This window comes from Loxodonta africana, chromosome 12 (assembly GCF_030014295.1).
Source record: "Loxodonta africana isolate mLoxAfr1 chromosome 12, mLoxAfr1.hap2, whole genome shotgun sequence".
NCBI classification, from domain to species: domain Eukaryota; kingdom Metazoa; phylum Chordata; class Mammalia; order Proboscidea; family Elephantidae; genus Loxodonta; species Loxodonta africana.
In genome coordinates, this window is record NC_087353.1 from 90,371,351 (window position 1) to 90,391,664 (window position 20,314).

A 20,314-nucleotide genomic window follows, 5' to 3' on the forward strand; every position below is an offset into this window, starting at 1 on the left:
CAGGAAGAAGAGAGGCTGCCATATGTGAAAAAGACAGAGTGAAGGGAGGGAGACCACAGCTACAAGGAGAAAAAAAGGATTTTCGGGGACAAATCTCTAGCAGGGAACCTACTAATTGAATCTTTGAAGACTGATTTTGTAAAGAAAAAAAAAGAATGTAACCCAAATTTGACAGGGTGAGCTGGCCTTGAGGCCAGTCTTAAGAATGTCATTCAATTCCTGAACACCTCTCTGGCCCTGGAAGCCTTGAAGTCACATAGGTTGTATGGGAGATTTTTCTGGGGGGATGGAGGAGATGGTTACGTCATCCCTCAGTCTCCACCCCCCAGAGCCAAATGGCTCCCACATCCTTTCATCCAAACCTCTCTGTTCTTCCCTAGGCTCCCCTTCCTGAAGCCGGTGGCCTCCTACCTCCTGTCCCCGAAATCTCCACCTCCCTCAGCCCATCACCCCCCTACGCAGCCACAGAAATGTCTGATACATGAAAGAGTCTTTAGCAAAACTTAAGGGCACCAGTGGGTGAGCCAGTGGGAAGAGGGAGCTTCTGTTTATTCTTTACAAAAGAAAACATCTCAGCTCGGGCTTTGCCTTCTGCAGGAATCCCTTCTTGCTTTCTAACTTGCCAGCTAGGTTAGCCCCTGAGCCCAAGCCCGCCTCAAGGCTCCTTCCCTCACTGACCCATCCCCTTACTGCTTCGCCTTTCCCCTCACTGTGCCCTCCTTACTCAGCTGGCTGCACCCCTAGGGACATCTTTCCTTTCTTCCTCTGTTTCCACTCCGTTAGCTGCTCTCCTCACCCCACCCACCCCCTCATTCTAGAGTCTTATCATGTGACCTCTCTGTCTCTTGTCCTGCCAGGAGGGAGGTTTCCTTGGGATGTTGTCTGCTGGGAGCACTGAAAGACAGGCAGGCATAGGGTGAGAGTACCAGGCTTAGGGAGAGGTGCAAGGTCTCCGAACCTCCGCGTAAGACTTGTCCTGGGAGCTCCAGGGATACAAATGGGCCTAGGCTGGAGCTGCTTTTGCTGGCTTTATGCTGCTGCCACCATTATATTTGTATGGCAGGATCTCCTAGGGCTAGAATCTCAGGTCCCTATTCTCCCTCTTCTGGATGATAGCATCACTAACAATAATGTTCACCAGTGTTTAAATAGTGCTGCACTGTTCACAGATCCCATTCAGAGCCATTTCCTGATTTAGAGAACTCACCCCCTACCTTCCATTGTATGGAGCTTTGGTGGTGCAGTGGTTATGAGCTCAGCTGCTTATCAAGAGGTCGGCAGTTGGAATCCACTAGCGGCTCCTTGGAAACCCTATGGGGCAGCTCTGTTCTGTCCTATAGGGTTGCTATGGGTTGGAATTGATGGCAATGGGTTTTCCATTTTCTGGAGCCCTGGTGGTGCAGTGGTTAAGAGCTTGGTTGCTAACCAAAAGGTCAGTAGTTTGAATCCACCAGCTGCTCCTTGCAAACTCTATGGGGCAGTACTAGTCTATCCTGCAGGGTCACTAAGAGTTGGAATCAACTTGACAGCAATGGGTTTGGTTTTTTTTTTTTTTTCCTCCTTCCATTTTATAGATGAGAAAGCTGAGACCCAGAAAAGGAAAGAGACATCCCCTACAGTGCTGGGACCTTTGAGTAAAACATATAAGTTCACCTTCTCAATTGGCTTTGAGAATTGAGAATTGGAGTGTAAACAGGACAGCCATTGAGCGTGCTGGCTGACCTTCCCTGCTGTAGATGTCAGCTAAGTTTAATCTTCTGGCTCAGTTAACTCCTCCCAACTTTATAGATACCGTTGTGGGTGTGCCTGCCGAGTTCTAGATATGCTTAAAGTTTTATGCTTGTAAGTCCATGTTTATGCTCTAGTTTACTACTCACCATGTGTCTGTGAAGTAGGCAGGAGAGGGGTTATTCCCTTGTGGAAGATAGGAAACCGAGGACCACAGAGCTGGCCAAAGTTGGGCCAAAGTCTTCTCCAGAGGGACCATGAGAGAGTCAAGGCTGAACACAAAGCACCACACTGGACACAAGGGTTGGGCCAGGAGCCATGGGCAATGCTTCCATCGGTAAAGACTGTCCATCACATGCTTTTCTTCATGCCAGCAGTTCAGCTAATTAACTGGTTCTGTTTCCCATTAACCAAGGGCATAATGGCCAATTGACAGCCGAATGAATCCAGACAGAGGAGGGGAAGGATTCCAGGCAAAGGGCTGGCCGTCTCTGCTCATTCACTCAGCCATCAAGCATGCCTGCCAGAAGCCTAGGGGTTGGGAGTGTGCAGGAAACAGGGATGAGTCTGGCCTGGAGCCTCTGGTCTAGCTTCTCAGTGCAGAGAACAAATATGACACAGGTACATGTTATACTAAGCACTAACTCAGGAGCCAACTCGACAGCACCTAACAAATAACTAACTCAGGTATTAGGTACTATTCGAAGCACTTCACATGCTCATTTAATGTTCAGAACAAGCCTATGACATGAGTACTAACTTGAATACTCCCATTTTACAGATAAAATAATGAGACAAAGAGAGGTCAAGTGACTTGCCTAAGGCCACTATGTATAACATTGGATGGATAGAAAAAGAAAGAAAGAAAAAGGCTGGAAATACACCAAATGGCTAACTGTGTTTGTGTTAGGAAGTACAAATAGTCCGTGGTTTCACTTTCTGAGGTTTCAGTTACCCTTGGGCAACCACGGTTGGAAAATGTTAAATGAAATGATGAAACCTCACATTGTTCGCTCCGTCATTCGTGTAACTTTTATTACAGCATATTGTTATAATTGTTCTATTTTATTATTAGTTATTGTTGTTAATCTCTTACCGTGCCTAATTTATAAATTAAACTTTATCATAGGTATGTAAATATAGGACAAAACAGAGTATATACAGAGTTTGGTACTACCTAAGGTTTCAGGCATCCATGAGGGGATGGGTCTTGGATCGTGGTCCCTCTGGATAAGGGGGAACTACTGTGGTTTATGGGTGTTGCTTTCCATAAACTTTCTCTTCCAAATATTTTGTTATATTACATAACAATGATTCTTAAAAGTGTGTATTGGAGTGAAAAACAAAAAAGAACTGATAGCAGCCGTGAGAACTAGAGAAAACATTGTATGTCTTCCAAAGAGAAGAGTTTACTTTTTTACAGGAAGATCAGCCAGGTGGTTTTTAGAGGCAGCCTTGAATGATGGGGGTTTATTTGAAACTGTGTAGAAGGGACTAGGGTGTTTCAGCCTGAGGGTCTAGTATGAGCAAAGCGGGGGAGTGGGAATGTGCAGGACATAGCTGGGAACTTCGAGCAGGTCAGGCTGGCTGCAGCATGATGCTGAGAGAGGAAAACCAGGCTAGGTCTAGAGTGTGGGGAGCCCTGAATGCCAGGCAAAGGAGTCTGGACCTTATCTCATGGATGGTGGGGAGTCACAGGTTTCTGTGGCAAAATAGGACTCTCCACAACCAATCCATTTCCAGAGATGAAGGCTTGTCCTTCCTCAGTGTCTCTGGAGCCTCACTCCTCCTCTCCGTAGCCCCTCTCCATGTTCTCCCTGCAGTTTGACCTATCTGACCCATCTTCCAAAAGGGAAAGTCCTCAAACACCTGCCTGATCACATTACACCTTCTCTCAGAAACCTTTTACTGGCTCCCACCACCAGACGCTGCAGCACTATGACACTCTTATGACCACATGGAAAGTAGGGGTGGAGACTGTCACAAAAGACTGTCACCCAAAGCAGTCAATTATCTTAAGGAACAAGGAGGATCCCTGGGACAAAAAGCCCTGGGAGTGGCTCTGTCCCTGTTGTGACCCTTTCCTGAGTGGGAGGCAGCATGGACTCTCACAGTTCATGGAGGGTTGAAATTAATAAGGACTCCCCTCCCATGTGGAAACCCTTTAGTCTGGGTCTGGCTTTGTCTTATAACTCTAAGAGGGGATTGAGTTTCTCCATGTCTTAAAGCACCAGTCTATGTGGGGGGATCAGAGCCAGGAAACCAAAGGCATGAGCCACAGGGATTCCTGAGTGAACCCCACAGTTGGCAGAGAGGATGGGGACAAGCCAGGCTGAGGGGAAGAAGTTAAGGTCAATTCAGTACTTGCCCACTGCCAGGCCTCCCTGTGAGCATGAGAATGGTGGTGATGGTCAGTGGCCAGCGATGTGTGTCTGCTGTGAGCCAGGCACTATTCCTCACACTTGCATTCATCGTCCTTTCATTTCCTCAGTAATTCTATGAGGTAGGTATTAATATCCCCATTTTATACAGAAAGAAACCGAGGCCCAGAAAAGTCAAGAACCTGCCTGGGTCACACAGATGAGATGTAGTAGAGCTGTAACCCAGGGTCCAGATCACACAGCTGGAATGTAGTGGAGCTGGGACTCAGGGCCCAGGGAGTTAATGTTGAACTTAGAGGTTTGGACAAGTGGAGTGCTTGGTGCCATAGCTCACACTCTCTCTCCACCACCCACATTCTGAGCTAAGAAGCCAAGACCTGGTCAGATGCCAGGTCCACAGGAAGGCCCACGATCGATCTGTCTCCAGTCCCCCATCACCTCTATCCCTCACCTCTCTGCCTCAGGCCAAGGCAGCCTTGGGTTCAGCACCACAAACAGCTCCCCCAGACTTGGAGTAATCCAGGCTGCCGTCAGCCTCTTTACTTTGCCGCAGTCACTGATCGCGTAGTACTATTTTTATACCATTTGAGGCTGTTTGGGCTAGAAGAAGCCTTCTGGTCCAATCCCCTCACCATGTAAAGGAGGAAACTGAGGCTTTGGGGAAAACTGAGCAAGATGCCCTATTCTAGGCACCAGGGATATAGCAGTAAACAAAACCAGTCAAGGTCCATGTCCTGGACATTCTAGTGCAGTCTATTCTATCTCCTGTCTCCACAACATCTCATCAAGTTTCCAGAGCTGGAGGTCTCCCTGACCATCAAGGCTGTCAGGTCTACCTCCTCCAAGGAATCCTTCCTGACTGACAACCCTAGTCTGTCCCAGTCTCTCTTCCCACTGAACACACACTGAACAGTTCGAGCAGACGTGTTGTTTCTTCTTGTCAGGAGTTGTCAGTAATTCCTGGTTTCAGGTTGGAGGTTCGTCTTTCTACCCAGGGAGCAGGGATCCCATCTTCTTCTCTACCCCCACCTCATAGCACTAGCACAGGGCCTGGCATGTGGCCCAGACACTGAAGACAATTTTTTTCTGATGACCAAGACTCTGCAACCTCTCTATGGCCTATTTTCCAATGTGTCTTGGTTCTTAAATTCATCATTCATTCACTCAAGGAAAAAGAAGATAAGAACTAATGAAAAAGATTTGAGCATCACCCACTAAAGAAAAGAGCTCAAGCTGGGGAATGATGAGCTCTCCCAGGGAGAAGGGAGAAGGCAGATGCAGGGAAGAGACCTAAGGACATGATAAAACCTTAGGGGAAAACCAACATCTGGGAAGTAGGCAGGAGAGTAGGAAACAGCAGAAGCTGCATCTTGGAAGCCAGGGGAAAAGTAGGTTTCAGAAGGAAAGGAGCAATGGTGGCAAATTCCAGAAAGAGGCTGTCATGGATTGAATTTTGTCCCCCCAAAATATGTGTCAACTTGTCTAGGCCATGATTCCCAGTATTGTGTAGTTGTCCTCCATTTTGTGATCTGAGGTAATTGTCCTATGTGTTGTAAATCCTAGCTTCTATGCCTGTGGTTATGATCCTATTTGGGAGTGGGTTGTCCATTATCTTAATGAGACAGAACACAATCTACAGGATTAGGTTGTATTTTGAGTCAGCCTCTTTTGAGATATAAAGGAGAGAAACAAGCAGAGAGGAGAGGGACCTCCTATCACCAAGAAAGAAGAGCTGTGAGCCGAGTGCATCTTTTGGACCTGGGGTCCCTGTGCTGAGAAATTCCTAGACCTAGGGGAAGATTGATGACAAAGATCTTTCCCCATAGCTGACAAAGAAAGAAAGCCTTCCCCTGGAGCTGGTGCCCTGAATCTGGACTTCTAGCCTCCTGAACTGTGAGAGAATCAATTTCTGTTTGTTAAAGCCATTGACTTATGGTGTTTCTGATATAGCAGCACTAGGTAACTAAGACAGAGGCCAAGCCATGAAGAGAAGCCACAGACCACGGTAAGTAGGACTCTGGTGGCCATGGCACAAGCAAATCACAGGAGTTGTGGGGGCAGAAGCCAGATGTCCATGGTTTGAGGAAATGAAGACAATGGGTAAGGCTCACTCTTCAAAGAAATTTGATTGAGAAAGGAAGGAAACAATGTGGGGTGGTAGCTGGAGGAGAAAACAGAGTTAAGGGAGGGGTTTATTTTTTAGGATAGGAACTGGGTTAATAAGAAGGAGCCAGGGAAAGGGAAGATATGCAGGCTTGAGATGGAGGGGGCGGTTATCATCAAAAAAGGTTCAGAGAAGGTAGAATCCAGAGATGGCCCCTTGCTCTCACACTGGATGGAGAAGGAACAAGTGAGTGGTTTTCCAGAGAAGCTCTGAGGTTATTTGAGGAGCACAGATTAATTTGGTAGGTGGTGTGGGCAGCAGCTGGGAGCAACCTTCTGGTTGTCAGGAAGTTTGAGAAGGGAGGAGAAGGGCTAGCCCTGCTCTTGGGGGGAACTAGCCAGGACATCAGTGAGGGGGAATGGTGCTGTGACTTCTGGAAGGCTAAAGAGGAGTTGGTGGTAGCTCTAGAGGGGAGTAGATAGTAGGCAGGTTAAGCTTGGCTCCCCAAGATCACCCATGAGCCTCTCTTACAAGCCTGAGGCTGCTTCTGACCCTGCTTTTGGCCAGAAAGATGAGGATTAACTGGGGAGAGTGGGGGATCCCCATCCTTGGTACTCCCAGCAGTACAGAGGCCTGAGGAGAAGGGCTTTCCATCGAGGACTCATCTGTTCCCACATGTGCTTGCCTGTATGATGATTGCAACAGGGAAATCACTCGCAAGGCACTGCCATCAGTTTATTTTTGTGTGAATAAAGGCGGACAGGGATCTAGGGCCTCAGCAAGATAGGTCCCCAAAACCAGTCCCACTCCTGAGGAAATGACCCGCAGCTTTTACCCTAGCCCCTCACCCAGCCTCAGCTTTGCGTCCAGCTGGAGAAGCCCAGTGTGTCAGTGCCGGATGGGGAACTCAGGCTTGGCCAGGGGGAGGCCCATCAATGTGGACACAACCATGCTCTCTGCATGCATACGACCTGCCAAACATGGTGCTTGACTTGCCATCAGCTCGTTCAACACGTGCAAGGACAGGCTGTGCCCGCCTTGCTGCAACGGCAGGCTCCATTAATTGTGTAGTTTTGAGTGGTCTATCCCATCGCCATTGAGTCAACTCTGACTTATGGCGACCCCACTTCTTTTGGAGTAGAACTGTGTTCCAGGGGGTTTTCAATGGCTGTAATCTTATGGAAGTAGATGGCTACTTCTTTTTTCTGTGGCACTGCTGGGTGGGTTCGAACTGCCAACCTTTCAGTTAGTAGCTGAGCACAAACCATTTGCACCCCATCAGGGACTCTATTTGAGTGACCTATAGTTCCCCTCTAATCTGAGATGAAATCTACCTCCCTATAACTTCCCTTTTTGATCCCAAGCCCACCTGGAGGCCCACAGCACACAGGTGATGCTGCTGTCCTGTGATAGGCCACAAAGACATGACCCCAGCAAAGCCCACGTGCTCTTTATCTCCCAAGACTTTGGCCACTTGGCAATGGCTTTTGGTCTGCTGGTTCTCACTTTCCAGAGCACATTTAGCCTGGAGCTCATTTTACAGGTCATAATAACTGCCATACAAAGGAGCTAGTGATAACGCTGGGGTCAGAACATTTCCAAAGCCTCCTGATGTGCAGCCCAGGATTCCGGAGCTGAGAGCTGGGCTGCCTCCCATACTCCTCCCCCTGCTGGGCCATAGACAGAACCAAGGGCAGCAGGGGGAGGCCCTTGGTGATGCCCAGGCACCTTAGCAGACCCAGAGCTCCCAGTGAGTAGGACCTATGCCCACTCCCCCCTCCTCCTCTTCCTCACCCCCTCTCTCAATCACCTGAGGGAGCACTCATAAAGGCTCCTCTGGCACCCAGCTGATACCTGACCCTGCACCAGCCTCCCCCGCTTTCCCCCCAACACCTGCTCAGGTGAGCACTCACATGTGGCCCCCAGGCCGATCCTCCCTGGTGAGCACTCCCTCCTTCTCCATCAGCATCTGCCGGAAAGTCCCAACCTTCTGCCGGATCTCCTCCTCCGAGTACCTATGATGGCACAGAGAGGTTAAGGGCTGCTGCCCTGGCTTTAGTTCTCTCCCTGCCTGCTCTCTACCCCATCCACCTCTCAGCCTGTGGTCACAAGTGCACCTTCCAGGTTGTCTAAGGTCAGAGACCCAAGCAAGGCTCTTAGCACTGAGGAAGCTCTAGGCCTACCTGTTTTGCACCAAGCCAAACCAACCAACCAACCCACCCACCCAACCCAACCCAACCTACCCAACCCAACCCAACCAACTAACCAAATGAACAAATAAACAAACAATCAAAAAGGAAGAACTATTCCCAGAGGTGGGAGGATACCCAGGTGGCGCTGAGCTCCCCCTCTTGCCCCTTCCCCACTCCCAGGGCAGGCCTCCCTTTGACTTGGAGGCTGGAGTCACTCTCTGTGACATTCAAGTGAGAAGCCTGGCCTTGACTCATACATGACCTTTTCTGCTGCCCTGGCCTCGTTGACATTTGATCCTCACAACGGCCTTGGGAGGTGTTATGGTTGAATTGGTCCCCCAAAAAGTTATGTTGAAGTCCTAACCACTGTACCTGTAAAAATGACCCTGTTTGGAAATAGGTGTTTTCTTTTTTTATGTTAATGAAGAGTAGGGTGGGTTCTAAACCTCATCCCTTCTGAGGGGGGTCTTATAAAAAGAGCAGAATAGACACAGACACACACAGAGGGGAGACAGACACCATGTGAAAATACATCTATAAGCAGCCAAGAAACACCAAGAAATGCCAGGGCTACAGGAGATAAGAGACAAAGAAGGACTCTCCCTTAGAGCCAATGTTCTGAATTTGGACTTGCAGCCTCCTGAACAATGAGAAATATATTTCTGTTCTTAAAAGCCACCCACCCGTGGTCTTTTGTTATGGCAGCCCCGGGAAACTAGGACAGGAAGTAATCAAAGCATCCTTACCTCTGCAAGGTCAAAGCGCCAAGTGACTTGTCTGGGGTCTCATTGGTTGATCCATTGCTTACCTCTGCATTGACTTAGGGTGTGGGGTGGGGGGTAGATGAAGTCTGGGCCTTGAATGGAAGCTCTAGACCTTCTACTCCTCCTTGCCCTCCTTTCCTGAGTCTCAGGCTGGGGACCACAGATCTGGCATTATCTACTCCTCGTCCTTGCTCCTACACTCCAGAGTCAAGTCTTGTCTTCTTTCACTGCATCACTGTGACAACTCCTGCCTCAGCCTCCCAAACCCCCTGGCAACTTCCCCACCAGCCTGACTTTAAAGACATTTGCTCAGCCCCTTGCCCTGCGCCTAGCACAAAGCTGGTGTCCAGTGGCTGTTGCTGAATGACTCCCTAGACTCTTCTGTCTCCCTTTCCTGGGCTGCAGGTCATTGTCCTTGACAGAAGGCATGGTGGCAAATTAGGGACAGGGTCCTATCTTGCCTTTGTCATTTGCTCACTCTCTCTGTCCCCACTGCAGGCTCAACCTCCCCACCCTGCCTGTGTGTGAAAATGGGATCCTATCTGTTTTCTCCCTCCCACCTTCCCTCCCTTCCTTCAACAAGCATTCACAGACTGACCCACCCTTTTTGGAGTGCAATTTGCCAATTCCTTTCAAAAGTCTTAAAAAAAATGAATAGCTCTTTTGACTCACAAATGAACTTCTAGGTTTACCCTATGAAAATAATCATGCCTGAGCACAAAGCTTTGACTCATTGGATGTTTACAGCAGGCCTGATACCCTCCGACCAGGTTAGGTGCCAGCGTTTGTGTTTCCATAGCAACCTGTACCTCCCAGATCCTGACAGGTAGTTCATGCTTTAGTGATTATGTGTTGACTTGTCTGGATCCTGTGCTGGTCTGGGAATCCCCGAGGGAATTGTTCTGGTGTACTGCTGCCTCCTCAGCACCTGGCACTGTGCCGGCCACATTGCGAGTGACTGAGTAACTGGTGATGGAAAGTCACGAAGAGTTTGAAGGTTGGATTTTCGTTTTGGAAAGATGACTCTTGTGGTTGTGTGGCTGGAGGAGAGGGGCTGGAGGCAGGGAGGCCTGCATTAGGTTACAGCAAAGGTTCTGGTAGGAAAGGATACAGTCAGAACTAGACAGTAGCCCTAAATATGGGCACGAAGGAACTGACTAAAAAGCATCCAGGAGGGAGAATGGCTGATACCTACTGAATATGTTGGGACGTTTGAGGGGAGCATCACCGCACTCACTTCTTACCTGCATGTCCCCATGGCTACCCCTGACCCCCATCTAAGGCTCTGACTCTGCAAATTTAGGCTCCCTTGTAGCCCACCTTGGGGATGGCTGGGTTCTCCTCCCATCTCCTCCAATCCCCATCTCCACCCCAGGGCAGTGGGTGTGGCTCAGGCCACACTGTGCTGATGCCTCTAACCCAGCTTCACCAAGTCCTGGGCCCTGGATCACCACTGTCTGCCTCAGTCCCTGTTTAGCTTCAGGCTTGGGCATCCTGCCTGGAGGTCCCTTGGCCTGACTTGCCCATTGTGTGTGCCTAGCCCTCTGCTGGCTGGACAGGCCTGGGTCCAGTAAGAAGGCGTGTGTCCTCTCTGAGCAGTGGAAGCACAAAGAAACTGCTCCCCATCTCATCTCTCCCTCAGGAGACCAGTCTGCCGCTGTCACCTGCACAGAGATAAACTCCACGCAGCACAGCACAGCACAGCCCCCCACCTGGCAGACCCCTGGAAGGGGGGCAGAGGCTGGCTAAGCCAAGGGCATGGGGCCCTGGACCAGGCTGAGTCAGGGAGGAGGCAGCCAAGCTCCCATGCCTGGGGGGTCTGTAGGAGGCTATAAAGGCTGGAGGTGGGCAGAAGCCCAGGGTTTCATGAAGATCTGAAGATGCACATGTGCGAGGGGGAGGCGAGGGGGTGGTGCTAAGGCTTGTCTCCCTCTGGGGAGGGAGAGGTGGATTGAGAGGGTAGACCATTTTAAAAGAGACTCCTGGAGTAGAAAATGTTTAACTCTGTTTTTGCCCAGGGCCCAAGGCTTCCTTGATAACCGCTTCCTTGGTCATTAATCTGATCCTCACCCCAGCTCTGTGAGGGCTGAGTGGGATTCTTATTCCCATTTTACAGATGGGGAAACACAACAAGGAGAGAAGGGCTCACAGCCCCAAGCCATGCTCTGTCTATCTGGCCTGTGTCCCCACAGAAAGTGGCGTGGAAAGACAGGGTGCGTGGGGATGTCTGGAGCTGAGGTGGGGCATCGTGTCATGTAAATTGTGGGCTCTGCCGCAGCCCCACCCTCCATGACTGCAGAGTGTGTGCAGAGGCTCCCTGGGAAGGTGACTCCAAGTGCAGTGTCAATCCTCAATGAATTAGCCGGCCGTCCAACAATGTTAAGGAGAGGGATTGCTATTCAATAGGCCCAGAAGGATGTCTGTTCCTATGACTGGTGTGAATATTTGTCAAATGCTGGAAAACATGGTCAATAAATGCAAATGAACCAGTCTTTCTAGAAATGGATATTAATGACTGGATTTTACAACAGAGCAAGGGTCCCCCTGGTTATTGAGCACTTCCTGGGGCCTGGCTGGGGGCTGGGCAGCCCCATATGTGCCTAGGTTCATGGGATGCTCAGAACAATACCAAAAGGTAGGTGCCATTGTCCCTAGATTACAGGGGACATCAAAGTGACTGTGCCTTCCACTGACCAGACAGTGGCTAAGAGGTGGGAAGCAGGTGGGGGATGGTAGCTCAGGAGCTAGCTTTGGGACTGTCTGAGGACCACCTTGAGGGCCCTGACTGAATATTTGGAGACCTAGTGAGTTCTTCCCAGAGAGATGGAGATCCTTGATGCCCAGGGGCCTTGATGCAGGGCTGGTAGAGAGAATGGGGTTGACATCAAGGACATGGCCAAATGCCATCATCTTCTGCTGAGGTTGCCTTTACCTGATAGTGACCCTCACCTGTGCAGTGAGGGGCTGGGGGCAGAGGGAGGGGCTCAGTGAGGGAGGGGCCATGGGAGTTGAGTGAAACGAGGTAGGCTGTCAGGATGGAGAGATTCAGTGAAGAACGGGCTTAGTGAGGAGACTGGTTTGGAAACGGCTCGGTTCAATGAAAAGCGGGGCTCTGTAAGGGCGAGGGGTGGTTTCTAAGAATAAAGCGCAGAAGGCTGGCCCTTGTCTGTCCTTGTCGTCCCTCCTGTTCTCTCATCACACCCACCTGTCCACGTTCCCCTCACTCCTTGGGTCTCCCAAACCAACAGGGTTCACAGGTTTAATGAAAGTCCTGGGGTTCTTTCTGTGGGATGATACGCCACTCTCCACCCCTGCCCAGTCCTGCCCCTTGGGATCTCATTTCCTTTTCTCACACCCACAGCTCCTCAGAACTGATCTCCTCGACAGCTGGATGCCTCCTTGCTATCTTTCTTCAGCATCCTCCCATCCATCCACCCCACTCTGGCAAGACTCTCCCCACCGCCACCTAGTCCCCAGCTGGAGGGGAGCCTCAAGTCCCTGGCCCCTTTCTTCTTCTCACAAGCGGCTCTGCCTGGCAGCCAGCCTGGTGCCTGATCCCAGGCTCAGCTTCGCCCTGCCTTCCTGGTAGCCTTAAGTGAGTGGTTGTCTCTGTTTGCGCCTCAGTTTCCTCTGGGCACCCCTGGAGGATGGCCCAGGTCTTGGCTGCCTCCAGGGGAGCCCAGGACAGATAAGGGTGTGGTTTGGAGGGGCTGCTGTGCACAGAACAGGGACTTCCAGCCTGGGCAGTGTCTGGCCCAGCTGTGGCTCTAGGCCCAACTGCATGTACAGGGAGTTTCCAGTTTCTCAGCTCACTGATGGCGCAGGTCTGATGGGCGGTCTGATGGGCAGGCCCAGCTCTCCACTTTCCCTCCCTCAGCAGTCAGCCCACTAGGTTCAAAGTATTCAGGGCAGATGCAAAAGGGATCTCCTGGGACCATCAGCTCTCCTTGGAGCTGCACAATAGCGACCCTTGTTCTCTGTCTTTGCCTCTAGCTCTGTGTGTAAAGGCTGTCCTGTCTCTGCTAGACTTGGATGAGAGGGCTTCCTAAACCCTTACTGACTGATGGGTGGACCGAGAGGTTGGGGATCTCTCACACGCCCTTCTTCTCAGCCTGACAAACTGCTACTCATCCTTTAAGGTCCATTCAAATGTCTTCTCCTCTGAGCTCCTGAAGCAGTTGGCCCTGTGGGTCCTCTACCACTGATTTTAATCTGCCTCGTGGTGGAATTGATTATGAACACATTCATTTCCCTTCTTAGATAGATGCAGGGGTGGGGGTGTCTGTGAGGACAGGAAGTGACTCCAATCTGGCCCTGGGGCCCAGCATTGCCTAACACAGCTCCAACACGCTTGTGTGCTCCTGAGACTAGTTCTGAACTTGTTGTTAGTTGCCATTGACCCAAAACCCATTGCCGCTGAGTCGATTCCAACTCACAACAACCCTATGGGACAGAGCAGAATTGCCCTATGGGGTTTCCAAGGCTGTAAATCTTTATAGAAGCAGACTGCCACATCTTTCTCCTGTGGAGTGGCCGGTGGGTTTGAACAGCTGACTTTTCAGTTAGCAGCCAAGTGCTAAACCACTGTACCACCAGAGTTCCTATAAGTTGCCTCTGAGTTGGCTCCAACTCATGGAGACCTTGAACTAAAAAAAACCTGTTGCCCCATCCAGTGGATTCCGACTCATAGAGACTCTTGAACTAGACAGGGTGAAACCTGAGCTAGGTTCTGGGTGTGGCACCCAGGATTCCTTTGCTGAGCAGGCTGACCTTACATATAGGAAAGGCCCATTGTGCTTTGCTGCACTGAGTCCAGCACCAGGTTGGGAGAATCTGGACAGTTTGATCCACCCGTGTTATAGAAGGGGGAATTTAGGCCTTGTATTGTCACTGAGAAGCCTTAGTGGTACAGTGGTTAAGAGCTCCGCTACTGACCAAAAAGTCGGCAGTTCAAATCCACCAGCTGCTCCTTGGAAATCCTACAGGGCAGTTCTACTCTGTCCTATAGGGTCACTATGAGTCGGAATCGACTGGATGACAATGGGTTGGGTTTGGTTTATTGTCACTGATGGTTACATGTCTCTCTCCTCGTCTAGACTGGATGACTCTGGAGGGCAGGGACTGTGTCTGTTTTGGCCTCTGTGAATCCCAGCCCAGTTCAGAGTGTGACATAGAGCAGGCATTCAAAGACAGATTATTGAATGAATGAAGTAATAAATGAATGAAAGGTGAGCTTGGTTTGCACGGTTTCATCCCACCTGGTTCAGACTCTGGTCCCTGGTCCGGACTCTGCTCCTGGGCTCCGCCCCGTGTCCCAGCTTGGCCCTCAGGTCTCACCTGCCCAGCCCCTTCTGGCTCCTTTGGACCTACCCCTCTATCCTGACTCTCCCCCTCCCTCCCGAGCGCTACACTCTGCCTCCTATGCGGGCTGGACTCGCGGTCCCATTCCACTCCTCGCCCCTGCCGGCCGCGGCTCACCCCTGCTCCTCCATCATCTCCTGCAGCTCCATGCATTTGAGCTCCACGCGCCGCTTGCGCTCATGGTCCAGGATCTCGCGGTGCGCGCGCTTCACCAGGCCCGGCTCGGCGGCGCGCAGCTCCTCCTCGGCCCGCGGCCAGGCCCCGGAGGAAGCTCCCGGCTGCGGGAAACCATTCGAGGCATCGGGCGGGGATGGCATGCTGGCTGCCCCGTTGTTCACAGTGGAGGACATGGCGCTGGCTCCGGAGCCGCTGGTCTCGGCCGCCGGCTCTGCGGGACAGACACAAACCGGGGGCGGGATGGTTACTTCTCTGCCACCTGCTAACCTCGTCCGTGCGCGCGGGTTAATCCTGGAGATTTAAGGGTCCACCCACGGCGGCGCTAATCCGCTTCTCCTCACTCTGGAGAGGGGGGCGGGCTGAGGGAGGGTTTGCACCTTTGGGTCACACCTCAGGGTATGAGGAGGGATCAGGTACTAGGTTTTCTCCATTTGTAACGTGGGTGGGTGCCAGCTGGACTAGTGGCTTCTAGGGCCCTTGGCTTGGAATCTTGGCACCTCAAGGGACCGTGGCAATGACCTAGGACGGCCTTCTCTGCCTTGCGGGAATGCCGGAAGACCGCCCAGCCGCAGTTAGCACGCCTCACTAACTCCTAGTCAACCAAACTGGTCTCTGGGATTGCTAGTTTATTCTTGTTTTTCCTTCAAGCTGGGCTTAAACCTGCCTCCCCTCACAGGCCCCACCACCATCGTCCTGGCTCTGGCCTGCGGGGTCACAGACCACATGTGTCAGCCTCCCTCATTCCCCTTCCATTGTCCTGGCTCTGGCCTGTGGGCTCACAGACCACATGTGTCAGCCTCCCTCATTCCCCTTCCATTGTCCTGGCTCTGGCCTATGGCTCACAGACCACATGTTTCAGCCTCCCTCATTCCCCCTCCATTGTCCTGGCTCTGGCCTATGGCTCACAGACCACATATGTCAGCCTCCCTCATTCCCCCTCCATTGTCCTGGCTCTGGCCTATTGCTCACAGACCACATGTGTCAGCCTCCCTCATTCCCCCTCCATTGTCCTGGCTCTGGCCTGTGGGCTCACAGACCACATGTGTCGGCCTCCCTCATTCCCCCTCCATTGTCCTGGCTCTGGCCTATGGCTCACAGACCACATGTGTCAGCCTCCCTCATTCCCCTTCCATTGTCCTGGCTCTGGCCTATGGCTCACAGACCACGTGTGTCAGCCTCCCTCATTCCCCGTCCATTGTCCTGGCTCTGGTCTGTGGGGTCACAGACCACATGTGTCAGCCTCCCTCATTCCCCTTCCATTGTCCTGGCTCTGGCCTATGGCTCACAGACCACATGTGTCAGCCTCCCTCATTCCCCCTCCATTGTCCTGGCTCTGGCCTATGGCTCACAGACCACATGTGCCCCACCTTCCTGTCTGTCCCCAGGGCTGCCCTGCAGAGATGGGAAGATGGGGCCTTCACTAGGTGCAATTCCATTTTCACCCCAGGTGCAGGTTCCAGTTTCTACTTTGATCTGGCCAGTTTCTCCAAAGCCAACTTTCCAGGTGAGGATCTAACCCAGACTGAAGCCCACGAGACTATCCCCATCCTTGTTCTGGAAACACTTTGTTCTGATGATATGGCCAAAGGTAGTATTGACATTAACTTTGCAGGTAGTCACATCCTTCTGCAGGTTTGGAGTGGGGTGGGCGGTCCACACGGCTTGGTAGGTAAGAAGTCCTGGCCCCATACTAGGCACAAAGTAGAGGACCAGAACACACACACACATACCAAGGATCTCCGTCTTCACAGGAAGGAGGCACCTCCTGAGCTATTTCCATTTCCTTTCTCCAAGGCTCTGCTAGTTGCTAAGCAACAGGGAGGCCTCCTTCCCAGGGAGTGGGATGGGAAGGAGGGAAGGGGTGGATGGAGATGGAAAGAGAAGAGGGATCAGATATGTCTGGGCACCCTGGATGAGTTCCTCCCTACAACCGTTCCCTTAGCACACACTCCCCTGCTGGCCTCAGAGTGATGGGGTAGGGCTGTTCAGAGCCCCACAAACTGAAAGGCATAGAGAGAAAGGGACCAGGAGAGACACGAGTGATGGGATGACAGTGGTGATGAGAATATAAGTTCCTTTCACATGACCATCCCCAAGAGCCCCGAGTCCCTGGGATCTAGGCCAGGCTTTTCCAGTGCTTGCTGTGTGACCCTGAGGAAGTCACTGCCCCTCTCTGAGCCTCTGGAGCATCATCCATGTTCTTCAGGAGAGGGAGCAGCAGCTCCTGGGGGTCTATAGACAAAAGCTGCCCTTCTAATCCCTCTCTCAGGACCCTCTCCACCTCCAAACCCTGCTGGCTTCCTACCTCTGTCCCTAGCCAGCCCAGCACCCCCAGCTCCAGCAGCGTTCCTCCTGGGATGCTTCACAACCATCACCCACTCACCATGCCCCAAACACCTACCTTGGTCACGTGCCTGGCTCAGGGGTGATCCCTGCATCTGCAGGTCACTAGAACCAGAGACATGTATGGGATATGGGAGACTCTCTTTGCCCTCACCCACAGAAGGTCACTTGTCATGAAGTTTGGTCTCTTATCCCTCTTCTCAACATCACTGACATCTGTTCATATTCTCTCACTTGTTACCACTTTAATCTAAGCCCCGTCCTCTCACTCTGGTCTCCTCCCTCCCCTCAGGCCTCTTTCTGTCCATCCTCCGTTAGCAATCTGGAAGATTGGTCCAGGAGCAAACCAGACTGTGTCATACCCTGATTAACAGTTTCCAGTGGCTTTCTGTCACCTTGCCTTGAAGTGGTGATATGACTCTGCCTCCCAGTCTAGCCTCATCCCCTACCACTTGCCACCCTACACACATTCATCTGTCTTGCCTCCAGGCCTTTCTACTGGCTGCTCCCTTTCCCTGGGATATTCTTCACCTGATTCCTACTTGTCTTCAAAGTCCCTGCTCATAGGCATCACCACCTTCCAGAAGCCTTCCCTCACCGCTCTGGCTGGTGCTACCCTCCCAATGCTCTTGCTACTCACTGTTTGTCATTGGGGGTTTGCAATCTGGCTCCCCCTTTGGCTGAGGGCAGATTAGTGTTTGACCTCTAGTGCCAACAAAGTGCCTAATCCCTGTGAAGTTCAATGCACTGGTTGAACTAATGAAAGACAACTAAAGAGGAGGTGGGATGAAGGAAAATATGACACGGTCCTAAATGTAGTTTGCGAGACCCTTCACATTCTGCCTTATGCTCTCCTGTAACTTTATCCCTTGCCACACCCCATCCTGTAACAACATCCAGCTCCTCAGCCTTGGTCATTGTTCTGGGTTGACCTGTGTCCCCCCAAAGGATATGTTGAAGTCCTAACCCCCAGTATGGTGAACGTGACCTTATCTGGAAACAGGTCACTACAGATGTAATTAGTTAAGATGAGGTTATTAGAGTGGGTTCTAATCTCTTTATGACTGTGTCCTTATAAAAAAGAGGAAGAGAGACACACGTGGATGACAGCCATCTGAAGACGAAAGCAGGGATTGGTGTGATGTTGCCACAAGCCAAGGAACACCTGGGGCTACCAGCAGCAAGAAGGGACAAGGAAGGATCCTCCCTTAGAGATTTCAGAGAGACCATGGCTCTAATGACACCCTAAATTTAGACGTCTAGCCTCTAGAATTGTGAGAAAATAAATTTCTGTTTTAAGCCACCCACTTTGTGGTAATTTGCTCCAGAAGCCCGAGGAAACAAAGACAGTCACTGTTCTCCAAACATGCCCCCTCATGCCTCTGTGCCCTCGTCCATGCTGTTCCCCTTTGCTGGAATTCAGTTTCCCTTCCCCACCTAGTGTATTCAGAAGTTCTCCCTAAAACCTTGACTCATCCTTTAGGGCCCAAATGCTGCCTCCCCTGAGAAGCCTTCCCCTCTTCTGGGGAAGGATGAGTCATTCCCTCCTTGCCCTTCTGCACCTTTTGTCCAGATTTCGTTAATATGACATTCAGATTGTCTGCCTTCCCTTTGAGACTACGAGCCCTTTAAGGGGAAGAGACCACCCCTTCCTCTCTGGCACTGGAGGCAGACAGAGGGTTGGGGACAAAATGCTAAGGCCCCAGCCAGAGCCCCTGCAGCCAGATGCTGAGCAATGCTGCTCTGCAAGCCTTCTTTCTGACCTGGGCCAGAGTTCCTTGAGGGCAGGGGAGGGGGAGCTGGCAGGAGCAGCTCTGAATGAACTCAGATCTCCAGGCTCCCAAGAAATTCTACCCCCAGCACTGGAGGAATTCCTGGGTAAGACTGTTAGACTGCTGGGGGCATTCTTTGCAGAAATGACTGAGGAGGAAAGGAGAAGGGTATAAGATAGGAGGGAGCAGATGCAGCCTGGATTTTCACTAAGACAGATGGTGGATTGTACCGCTATCACCTGACGAGTAGAAAGGGAGCCAGGCAGGACTCTGAGGCAGGTTATTAAAAGGATGCCCTCTGAGCCCCTAGAGGAGGGAGCAGTAACCACAAGGCACTGGTGCTGCTCCCCTAGGAGCGAGCCTGTGCCTACTACCCCACTTCCTTCCAAGTCACGGTTGCAGGGCTAGCAGACCAGGGGCTGCTGCAGGCCCAAGGTCTCTTAATAAGGTATCTGACATTATCTTTTACACAATCCTTGTGAGATTTCAGAAGGAGAAGGAGACATTGTACTGGTGGCTACTGATATTCTACTGGTGTAATTGGTTGATTGATTGATCTATGCTCAAAGGGAGCTGATTAATGGGTCAATGTCATAGTAGATGGAGGTATTCAGTGGAGGACCGCATGGCTCTATCCTCAGCCATGTCTGGTCCAGTGTGTTCACCATGGACCAAATAGGGACATTGGGAGCCTGATGATGAGATTCACCAAGGACACAACCTAGAAGGGTTCAGAAATATAGATGCAGGACCCAAAGGACTCAACAGGCTGGAAGTTGGAAGGAAACGAAGAAGGTAAAAACAGTATAGTGAGAAATGCCACATTCTGAAGCTCAGTCCAAACTAACTTTCTAAAATTGGAACAGGGTAGACATAGTTTACCAGCAGCATATTTAGGGAAATTTTTCAGGAGTTTTAAATAATCACAGACTCAATTTGAGTCATACCATGGTGTGGCTGTCAAAAAGTACATGTCACCCGAAAGAGCTGAAAGCAGGAACACAAATAGGTACTTGTATATCAGTGTGCACGGCACCACTATTCACAACAGACAAAAGATGGAGACAGCCTAAATGTCCACCAACAGACGGATAAACAGAATGTAGTATATACAGCCAACAGACTATTATTCAGCCATAAAGAGAAATGAAGTCCTGATACATGCTACAACAAGGATGAACCTTGAAAACATGATACTGACTAAAATAGGTTAATCACAAAAAGGACAAATATTACATGATCCCACTTCTAGGAAATATCTAGACTAGGCAAATGTATAGATACCTAAATTTGTTAGTGGTTACCAGGGGTGGGCAAGAGGGAGGAAGAAAGGGAGAGTCTTGGCTTAGGGGACACTGATCTTCTGTCAAGGGTGATGGTGGAGAAGTCTAAAAATGGACAACACGATGAATGTAATTGATGTCACTGAACTGTGCATGTAAAAAAGTTTGAAATGGCAAACGTTTTGTTATATGTGTATTTACCACAATAA

The 20,314-nt window shown here is 50.9% G+C and overlaps 1 protein-coding gene across 2 annotated transcripts in view; it reads right to left on the bottom strand.

Annotated features, from left to right (window-relative positions):
• The window catches only part of SRRM3 (serine/arginine repetitive matrix 3), a 38,741-nt gene extending 23,861 nt beyond the window's left edge, over window positions 1–14,880 (bottom strand). For both annotated transcript variants that reach the window (XM_064295922.1, XM_064295923.1), the window contains exons 1-2: window positions 14,648–14,880; window positions 8,127–8,228 (exon numbers count right to left, since the gene is read on the bottom strand). In XM_064295922.1, coding sequence (XP_064151992.1) covers window positions 8,127–8,228; window positions 14,648–14,880 — 335 coding nt within the window. The remainder of the gene's footprint in view (window positions 1–8,126; window positions 8,229–14,647) is intronic.
• Between the last annotated feature and the right edge of the window lie 5,434 nt (window positions 14,881–20,314).